Raw genomic sequence first — 10,885 nt, 5'->3', positions numbered from 1 at the left:
TTCAGTAAAACATTGTAGGTCTACTCCACACTTGTTTTTGATATAGCTGCAGCCTGTCTGTACGTTTTGCAGCACTTTGGGAGCTCATTTTGTGGCGGGGAAACTAATGAGACACCCCTAAATGGCCCCAGAGTCTACGTAACCCACTTGGAGAGGTTCTCCTCTGAAAAGAAAGGGTCCATTCTGCACAGGCTCCGTCCGAGCCGAGGGATGACAGTACAGTTATACTAAACAGCACCCGCCTCCTCATAACCCCCACCAATTAGACAAAGGCCTGTATGTAAACTAGCCAATCACATTGAAGCTATTCTACGTATGCGTCCAATCAGATTGCACTGACCTGTTCCTGACCAATCAGGAGCAAGGCCGCCTCTGCTAAGGGCGAGGCTTGAGAATCGGCGGGATGGACCAAACTCATATGAAGACAGAGACAGTTTATGACTAAACACTGTGGACGGAGGCGTAACAAAGTAAAATATCTGCTCGTTTTCCTCTCCTTTTGGCTTTTAATGCTATTGGAAGCGGATACATGGATGTGTTATACTCATGGAATATGGTTTCGGACGTGAAAAGGAACTTTGAGAGCGTCGTTTTGTGAAGTTTGCTGGCTGAATGCTGACGTACCAGAGGAAGAGGCGACGGCTGACAGGCGGTTTCTATGGATACACGTGTTTTAAGGTGGGATTGTAGACTACTGCCAAACACTGGTTCGTCTTTGGAAAGCTTCAAACCTCCCACGCCCGACTGTCATGGACAACGTAAATTCACGCAGGTGAGTGTTACGTTATTATGATACAGTCACTGAGATCTCTGCTTATAGTGTGTCCATTTCTACAAGTTGGTTAACGTAACACAACCGTCCTGTAAAACACACGAACATAAATATAGATTGGTAACCTAACGGTTATTAATGTGCTTTCTTACCCTCACTGACATTATATGAACTATGATATTACAGCATTATTACCGCAGCTATTTCATTTACAGCCAATTTACAAACTGAAGTTATATATATATATATATATATATATATATATATATATATATATATATATATATATATATATATATATATATGCCAAGCACATCTTCGATGGATTGTTCACATTGAGTAAATTCGTAACGTTTTTAACGTTTACGTTATTAATGTTGTGTAACTATGTAACATGAAAACATGTACAGTTTGCCAAATAAATTTGACTCTACAATTTACAATAATAATAATAATAAAATTTATTTTGCAGTCAGATCATTTTATTTCCTGACAATCATTATTATAAATGTGTTAATATAAACTCCCTATGTCTATTTCATTGTCTTTTTGTATTTTGTGTTTTCTCAGCAGACTTCAGCCTTAAATATATTTGTATTACTGGCAATGAAATCTTGTCGAGTTTTATAGTTCCATAAAATAATAAATAAATAAAAAAAATACTTTGCTTTGTATGCAAGTATGTTTATTTGTATTTTATTTTTTACATTTAAGCTTTATTTACTACAAATGTGGCAAGGATCCTTCATTATCAGTTTCACAAAGCCACATTATTGATTTTGACATGATCTATGAACGTTATTTTATTGTTCAAAAGAGACCATATGAGTTGTGAACAAATCACCTAAAGTAAACCACATGGTCAGAGCTTGTTCCAGGATTCAAACCTTATTGAAAACAGTGGACTGTTATGGAAACATCACTTCCTAACCACGCCCCAGCACACCTCCAGTCCTCCACCACATCCACCTCTGGAGCTGAAAGAGCCTGTTGATGTGAAATCCCCCCTTTCCTCCAGCCCACTCACCCCTTCCTTCCTGTTCAGCCATTGGTCCACCTTCTGTTTGACTCTTTTTGCTCTTATGACCATCAGCCCAACTCAAAACCCAATGACTGTTTAACATTTTTCATTTAAATGCTCCTGTTTTTCAATATCTGTTCTTTTTTTTTTTTGGTCTTTTTGTTTGTTTGTGTTCACATTTTGAGCAAAAATCCCTGCTTAGTAATGTTTGCTGCTCCACTTACAGTATTATTATTCAACTAACACAGAGAATAAAAAGAAGAAACACTAAAACAAAGAAAAGAAAAAGAAAATGTACATAATTCAATCAAAATGTACAAATATAATTCAGATACATTTAAGTATAGTATAGTAGATTCTCAGTATCTCTAATTTTTTTTCCTTTCTTTTTATTGTCTTCTCCTAATACAATAATCAACCTGTAATAAATTGACATAAAAAAATGAAATAGAAAAATAAATAAATTGACATTTTCACTACAAACAATAGGAGATAGAACTTGTGCATCCCTGTTGTGTTAATTGTTCCTTCCTCACCTTTTAAGAATTTCACTCATTAGTTAATATTAATATCTGATAAGAATAATACCTAGCCACAGTTTTAATTTTCACATTCTTAGACCTATAAAAATTAATAATGCCACTGATTTATCCATCCAGCATTACCAGCATCAATGATCAGCTGATCATTTATGTGCAGCTGATAAATAAAAGTCTCTTTAGACTCCCATCTTTGGCTTTAAAATCACAATTGAAAAAAAAATAAATCGCAATATTTTGATTCATACTTTTTAAGAGGGTTGCCCGTTAGAATATTCAAGGATTATTATACATTTACTAAGTCATAGGGGGAAATGAGTCCAAATAAAAAAGATACTGCTGTATTGTTGCTTTTCAGCTTCAAGGATTGACCAGAAAATGAATGACGGGTTTTCTGAATTTCTTTGTGTATTTTAGCGGTGATGAGGATGATGAGCAGCACTCAACTGATGCAGAGAGTAAAGAGAAGAGCAAAGATAAAAAGATACTTTGCAAAGTGAAGTGGTCTCGTGATGAGGTACGGTCATTTGTAATCATCTCATAGAGGCTTGTTGTTTTCTCTCTTCCTTTATTTCATCCTTTTTCCACCCATTGTTTTGTCAAAGGATGAAAAGCTGAAAAAGCTTGTTGAGCAGAATGGAACCGATGTGTGGAAACTAATATCTAACTTTTTTCCAGTAAGTACAAAACACAATTGTGTATATAATTTTTTCAATATTTCATTATTGCCATTTTTTACAGTAGGTGCCATACAGTTAACACTTTCTCTAATCTGTATCTTTTCAGTGGCCACAGGTGTAACTGTGACATGTACATAATGAACTCTTTTTTAACTTTGTGTGGCTCAATCGCAGGGAAGGACAGATGGCCAGTGTCAGCACCGCTGGCAGAAGGTGCTCAACCCCAAGCTAGTGAAAGGACCGTGGACAAAGGAGGAGGATCAGAAGGTAAGAGGAGCTGGGATTTCTTGTTCCTGACAGAAAGAAGGATGACAATGCAGGAAAATGAGAGAGCAACTTAATCTTAGTGAATACAAACACAAATGTCACAGTCAGCAGCAGTGGCTCTGTAGCCTATACTAATGTTCAGCACCAGGGAGGTGCACAGGCTTACTCCCTGCCAAAGCCTGTTTTGTAAAGTAAATGCTCCACTATGTCATCATAACTAAAGAGTGACTGAAGCTTTAGATTTTCCACGTTTATTGCCAGATTCATTTTGAAACGGTCGTGGGGGAAAAACTTTTCCAGCACTTTGATAAAACTATAAATCCCATGCGTGGGTGATTTTTAATGAAAACGTTATCTGTGGAAAAAGCCAGGCAATTAATGAAAGTCAGGCTGGCAAACAATGATGTCACACCTTATTTGTTTTTAATCCTGGTTTATCAGGATTATAAACTGTGCAGTGAATGCTCCATGAACACTGCTCTTACAAATGACGTTTGTCACTCTGCTGCAAGAATATGACTTGTGGTCCCCGCTCTAATTTTGTGCGGCCCCCAAAGAAAACACACAAAATGACTGTAAAAACATAAAATTACAGAAAAATACACAAGACAACAAAATGACTCCAAAAACACACAAAACGACAACGGAATGAGAGAAAAATATACAAAACGACAACAAATATAGCAATAAAATGACTCCAAAATCACAAAATTACAGCAAATATATACAAAAAGGACTCCCAAACCCCAAAAATTACAGCAAATATACACAAAAAGGACTCCCAAACCCCAAAAATATACGCAATGACACTAAAAACAAACAAAACAACAACAAAAATGCACTGAATGACAGACAAAACACACAAAGCCTTTGTTCTTTCCTGTATTAATGCACAAATTGGTCGTTTTTCTAATTGTCAATGTTGCCCTTGGATCAGACAATCATGTTTTTTTGGCCCCCGTTGTCATAAAAGTTCACCCACGTCTGTTCTACATAATCCTCATCCCATGGCTTTGTTTTCAGGTCATTGATCTGGTTCATAAGTATGGGCCAAAGCGTTGGTCAGTAATCGCGAAGCACCTCCAGGGAAGGATCGGAAAGCAGTGCCGTGAACGCTGGCACAATCACCTGAACCCAGAGGTAAAGAAGTCCTCATGGACTCAAGAAGAGGACCGAATCATCTATGAAGCCCAAAAACGGCTTGGCAACCGATGGGCAGAAATCTCAAAGCTCCTTCCTGGGCGGTAAGACAACAACTCGCACCACTTTTTAATCCAAATGATTAAACGGGTTATTTCTAAAATATTTCTTTGGGATAAAATTCTGTCCAAAAGGACGGACAACTCCATCAAAAACCACTGGAATTCCACAATGAGGAGAAAGGTGGAGCATGAGGGATATCTGCAAGATGGCAGTAAGACTTACACTTCCTCTACTGAGGTGAAGAGACGCCACAGCAGACCCTGTCCTCCAACCCCAGCAGAGCCTCATTACAGATCCAACCAGGTCTGTTTTCACTGTGCTAGACATTGTGTTGGATTTCACTTTTATTTAAGTCTGCTGAGTGTGATGCTTTGTGTTGTAGATGGCTGGTTATCAATTCGATTCTCATAGTGGACACATGATGGACAGCCTTTCAGAAAATCCAGGCTTTGCACTAGTAAGTCTTTGTCTTATACCTTTATATCTTTATTTCTTTGCATGCTGGGCCCAAGATTCTTCACACTCCTCGTTTTCTTACCGTTCAATAGTTGTACTTGTGATTGCTAACTTGTAACCTTAAATCATATCTTTAATGTCCTGTTGTTTTTCACCTAACAGTCCAAACGGGTGAATCATTAATCACACACGGGGGTAATTTTATGTGTAATTATCTGCTTTTGTCGTAATGCTTTCCTTTCCTCTTTTCCTCTGGAACGTGCTTCCTCTGACATTGATTGTTTCCAGCCATCCTGCCTGGATGATCCTGACAGAGAGCAAAGAATTAAGGAGCTCGAGCTCCTCCTTATGTCAGCAGAGAATGAAGTCCAACGACACGTGCAGTGCAGAGAGTTACGCGTAAGAACACACTGAAGATGTGTGTTGGCGTATTTAGCCGCCATAGCCTGCGTGTGCTTGTAGATGACATATACACTGTAAAAAGACTCATTTTATTATAATATGTTATGGCTTCATTTATTCAGATGATTTTTTCAGGAAACTTACTTTGATATTTACTTTGATTTCCTCACGTTTCGACTGCCAACTGTCAGTCTTCCTCAGAGGCATCTACTGATTGCTTTGATATATTCCTACAAGTTTTTTCATAAGGAAAGCATCTACTGATCGCTTTCATGTGTCCTTATGAGTTCTTTCAATCAGTAGATGCCTCTGAGGAAGACTGACAGTTGGCAGTCAAAACATGTCAGAAGATCAAAGTACATTTCCTGAATAAATGAAACCATAACACATTGTTCCAAAAAAAGAAGATAAAATGAACATACAGGAATTTTATTGTTTAAACTCAATCAAAATAAGATTGAGTTGAGGGGAAAAAAGCTAAACTTGATCAAAGGCCTTGTCTTTATGCTATGTTAACAGTGGCTGATCTTTTTGCAGTGTATGTGGGTTAAGCTGAGAATGGCCCACATGTACAGTATGTATGCATGCCTGTAGCCAGAGTTGCTGTAGTGTTGCTGTAGGTGCTACTTCCTCCATCCCACCCATTCAAAGAAAGGCCTGAAGCTGTGCTTGGTCCCATTACTGTAGTTATGAACCCTTCCTCCCTCCCATCCCCTCTATAGTCCTCCCCATCCAACGCCACCACGCCCACATCTATCAGTTTGTTTATATATGTTCTTTTTCACACTGATTTCCTCTTCATATTTCATTATTGCTTTCATTCATAGCCTACACCTCACAGATACTGATTACGCCTTTTAATGTAATTATTCTGTGGATGTAACTGGTTAAGATTGGCCTGGTTTGTAATAGTTTCACTCAAATCTCTAACTCACCCTCTCTTGCCTCTCAGAGCCTTGAGACGTACCTAACCTGGTCAGACGGAGTGTCAGGTAATACAGTGAGCAACCTGGAGGAGCAAACGGAAGGAAGACCCTGGAGGGAACCTAGGAACCCCCAGGGGCCCCCAGTACAGCTCCCTATGTCCCCAAGCAAGTTCCTGTCTGTAGAGGCTGGGACAGTGCTCTCCACGTTGCAAACGGTTCCAGAGTTCGCAGAGACCATCGAGCTCATCGATTCAGTGAGTGACAACAGGAGGCGCATAAGAAGACGTGATTGTTAGACAAACATTATGAATATATTAAAGACATGGTATAGTTGTGCTCTGCTTTGCAGGACCCATGGAAAGATGGAGGTAGTTTTGATTTAGCAGAGACACCACCCAGGCACAACCAGCCCGACTACACCAATATTCTTCCAGTCAGAACTCTTTACAACCCTCTGGGCTTCACTCCAACTGACGTCTCAGGACATGACAGGAACATTGCACCAGTAGTAGATCTACCCAAACCCCAGGGATCCAATGGGAAACGGAGAAGAAGAGAGAAAGGGAAACATTCTCCGTTACGTGAAAAGACTTACTCCTCATTTTTGGAAAATAATGCAAACTCTCCCAAGAAAACTCCTATAAAGTCACTGCCGTTTACTCCTTCACAAGTAAATCAAAGTTTTTCTGTCTTTACACAGACTCAGCACATTCTTCCTTCTCACTTCTAACTCCATGTGTCTGTTTTCTCAGTTTTGCAACACATCAGGGGTGGAGTATCTGAATCTGGATAACCCTGCACTAACTTCTACTCCTGTGTGTGGGCAGAAGGGTCTTCTCAACACGCCCCTCCACAAAGAAACCACACCTGAGTATCAGAAAGAAAATGATGGGTAAATTTTTTTTAAAGGAATTGCAATGTTGTCACATGATCAAAAAAAACCCAATTTGTGTTGTGATTTAGTTCCAGGACTCCAAAGTTGCGTATAAAAATCACAATTCCAACTCCAAGAACTCCAACTCCATTCAAAAACGCTTTGGCCGCCCAGGAGAAAATGCACGGACCTCTTAGAATGGAGGTAAAGAGGCTCAGTTTGGCTGCTCACTATGTACGTTTGCTGATGTTCGTGTGGATTAAATGCAGGTTTTTGTGTTTGTTGCAGCCCCAGCCTTTGGCGTTTTTAGAAGAAGATATCCGAGAGGTATTGAAGCAGGAGACTGGGACGGATATATTTAACAGAGCAGATGCCGAGCAAGACTACAGAGCCTGGAAACAAATGGTAAGGAATTAATTAAAATGTAATACTATATCTAAGACTTTCACAGGTTTTTTTTTTTTTTGAATAAAAAAATTTAAATACAAACTATCATTCTTCTTCTAGATGGATGGTCCTGCTCGAAAAGTGCGCAAGGCTCTTGTGTTAGACCCCTGGGGAAAAGATAGTCAAAATGTTGAGTTTCATCAGGAGCAGCTCAACAATGCACAGGTATCCAACGCTTCCTTTTTCTGCTGTATGATCAATGCTGAACATTTGTTTCTTGGAGGATTTGGTTGGTTTTGAAATTGAGTTAGGTTTTCTAAATGATGTCAATTTCTTCTATATTTCAAGGCACTCATTTTTAGGGGTGTGGATTGCCATGGATCTGATGATAAGATAGGATTCACGATTCGCATGTCACAATACCATATATCACGATATATCCCAATACTAAACAATACAATATATTGCGATATCAATAATTACAAAATGTATGAAATACAATTTATTTCATTTTTTTTTAAACAAGTAAATGGTAACTAACTGCAAGTACTGATATCAAAAACAAGTGATGGTTATCAAATTGTCAAATTATATTTTTCAAAAACAGTTCTTAAATCCTTGTGAAAAAAAAAAAAAGTAACTACATACATTTATCAAAGTGCCCAGTATGTTTTATGAAAATAAAGTGCAACTTCCAAGCCTAAATGCATTGAGGAGTGAGGTAGTTTAACAAGGTCTGATGTGGTTCACTGACACCTAGTGACTGGGCGTTTACGTGCTGTGCATATGTTTTAGTTAAAATAACATGATATAAAAAATTGATTTGGACAATAATCGTGCGGTGAAATATCGCGATATATTGCCGAGTTGATCATTGTAATCTACATGTCCTAATAAATGTTATCTGACAGGTGTTAGATGAAGGTCTACTGACAAACTCCTCCATAATCACCCCAATGCCTGAACAAGAGGAGTGCAGCCCCTCGCTGTGTGCTGGAACAGAGGAGTCCACATCCGGAGCCCTCGCTCAGCCTCTTTGCTTCAACAGCCCCCGAATGAAGAAATCACCTAAACACATCAGCACACAGGTAAAGCAACCCTAAGAATACACTATGGAAATTCAGCAGATCTAAATGTTTTGTCAGGGCTTTAAATGCTGGGAAACCTTTCATAATTATTGAGCTGTGTCTGAAACTCTTCATGTCTGTGTCTTATCTGCAGGCGAGTGAGTGGGAAGCAGTGGTTTATGGGAAAACAGAGGACCAACTGATCATGACAGAACAGGCCCGTCAGTACCTGAACCCCTACCCACTATCCGGCTCCACATCCAGGGCCCTGGTGCTTTAGGATAACCCAAACCTGAATCCTGTACGGGACAATCCAGTGACGAGAAACAGAGCGGTAACACAGGGCCAAGGACATGCACACTCAGCTGCTGGTGGAACTGTTTAAGTAGCGTCTGTTCAGGGTCCATATTATTTCCTGTGCGTAAAATCAAAAATCCGTGCTTTTCTATGACAGCTTTTTCTTCTTCTTAACCAGTCGGTAATATTGAACGAACCTGCGCACACACTAGGCTGCAGTGACATGTTTTGTATTACAAACAGGGATTGCTTCTTCTGAGTTTAATATTTTTAATATATATTTTTAAACGATAGAAAAACAACAAAAAATGTTTTATGGTGACTCAAAGTATGTCCCTTTCAGCTCGTTTTGTTAAAGCACACAGATACCTGCCGTCACAGCTAAACTACATACATTTATACATCTAGTAACATTCATCCATTCAGTTGTTGTATTTTAACTGTTTTTAACACAAATGATCAAATCTGAGTATTGTGGAAGGAAAAAGGAAGCTGTCAGTATTGCACTAAGAACAAACTGGATGGAAGATAGTACTACACTGCATTTTCTGGCTATTAAGTCCACAAAGGCATAAGATGAATGTATTTCTTTGCAATGAACATATTTAAGAACCTCAAAAGTGAAAGGGTACCTTGATGTTTTTTTTCTTTCTTCTTCTTCTCGTTATTTATTTCCTGACAAGTTTAGATATTAATATAAATCGGACAGAGTTTTTATAAAATTTACTTTTGCTGAGAAAACAGCCTAAAAACTCACTCACTTGCTCTAAAGCAATTCTTTCCAGTAACAAACAGAAATAGAAACAGCCGACATCGCTTTGGGTTCATATCATCAACACTCACATTTAAAACTGACAGATGTACTTTTTTTGATGAAGGCTATAGGTTTTATTTATTTAATGTCTACTAATTTATTTATTTTCTAAAAACATTTAAGAGAAATTATTGAAGAATTGTTTTTATTGTCTTTTCTCTTTGAAACCCAGCTGCCATTCAGTCTCATCTCCATAAATTAGACCTACTTGCACTGCCATTGATTTCAATGTTAATCTGCGTTCCAAATCAGGCAGATTGTAGCCAATACTCAGTGTGTAGTTTGTGCTCTAACATGTAGGTGTGATGTGTTCCCCTTTGTCCCTTAGGTCCAACTCCCCCACCCCCCGCCCCCTCTTTTGATAGACAAATTGCACTTTTTCTAAAAATGTATTTTAATTTAATGTTGGTTTACTTAGTGTAGATCTTCTTGCTTTTGTGTTTGTGTTAGTTTTTAATCGCATTTAGGTCATGCTGCTGTTCTTTTTCCCTGTTTGGCTGCAGAAAATATCTACCTTAGAAATGTGATGCACTTGCATGTGATTGAAGAAACCTAATACACAAAGACTAAATATGTCTGGATTTGGTGTGCTTAAGTGCATTTGTGCTAACCCACTACTTAACCATCAAAACAAACTCTAATCTGCACTGTATTCTGGATTGGGCTTCAGCTATTATCAGCATTAGCGGATCCGGTATTAGTTATAATCTGGATTATCCTGTAAAAAGAGTGAGAAAAAGAATGGAGTCTTGTTAAGAAAGTCAAGAGTAAAAATCAGAATATGGTACACAACTTATGACCTTTTATTGATGTAGAGCTGATCCTGCTGGCTGAAGTGTTTTTAAAGTAACCTGTAAATATAATATTGTTGATGAACTTTATTTTTTGTTTAGTGTACATTCATTTGTTAGTTGAAATATGAATATTTGTTAACAACGCTTGGCCATGTAACATAAAGGGAATTGAGTGCATACGCAGAATAGTAGCAGCTGCCATTCGCTACAGTAAAAACACACAAATGCTTGCTGTATTTTTACCCCATGTGACTCACTATAACAGTCAGCATTTCAGTAGAAACTCTTAACAGATATTACAGTCCCTCAGTCACCCTGCTGTTGTAACTATGTACTTAATTGGGAAATAAAAACCTAGTAGTGCATGAGATTGTGTCTTTCCTTCC

At 38.4% G+C, this 10,885-nt stretch overlaps 1 protein-coding gene across 3 annotated transcripts; it reads left to right on the top strand.

The window, feature by feature from the left end:
• The first annotated feature begins 393 nt into the window (after nt 1–393).
• On the top strand, nt 394–8,911 carry mybl1 (v-myb avian myeloblastosis viral oncogene homolog-like 1). Of its 3 annotated transcripts, none has more exons than XM_028434424.1 (16): nt 394–772; nt 2,750–2,849; nt 2,938–3,009; nt 3,187–3,279; nt 4,303–4,523; nt 4,614–4,785; nt 4,865–4,939; nt 5,227–5,337; nt 6,293–6,520; nt 6,616–6,936; nt 7,019–7,158; nt 7,230–7,344; nt 7,429–7,545; nt 7,648–7,752; nt 8,439–8,615; nt 8,749–8,911. In XM_028434424.1, exons 1-16 carry the CDS (start codon nt 750–752, stop codon nt 8,872–8,874), a joined length of 2,196 nt encoding a protein of 731 aa, XP_028290225.1. In that variant the 5' UTR covers nt 394–749; the 3' UTR covers nt 8,875–8,911. The 3 variants fall into 3 exon arrangements, with proteins under 3 accessions (XP_028290225.1, XP_028290224.1, XP_028290226.1); XM_028434423.1 differs by having other exon boundaries at nt 6,598–6,936; XM_028434425.1 differs by lacking the exon at nt 5,227–5,337 and having other exon boundaries at nt 6,598–6,936.
• The last annotated feature ends 1,974 nt before the right edge of the window (nt 8,912–10,885 follow it).

The sequence above is a fragment of the Gouania willdenowi genome, chromosome 20 (genome assembly GCF_900634775.1).
Source record: "Gouania willdenowi chromosome 20, fGouWil2.1, whole genome shotgun sequence".
Lineage (NCBI taxonomy): Eukaryota > Metazoa > Chordata > Actinopteri > Blenniiformes > Gobiesocidae > Gouania > Gouania willdenowi.
This window is presented reverse-complemented; position numbering and strand designations above follow the sequence as displayed.

Excerpts from the sequence above, each read along its gene's own strand:
- mybl1 (XM_028434423.1), top strand. The coding sequence starts at position 750 with ATGGACAACGTAAATTCACGCAG. Across the intron at positions 2,850-2,937 it reads TGAAGTGGTCTCGTGATGAG|GATGAAAAGCTGAAAAAGCT; the intron begins GTACGGTCATTT and ends GTTTTGTCAAAG. Across the intron at positions 3,280-4,302 it reads CAAAGGAGGAGGATCAGAAG|GTCATTGATCTGGTTCATAA; the intron begins GTAAGAGGAGCT and ends CTTTGTTTTCAG.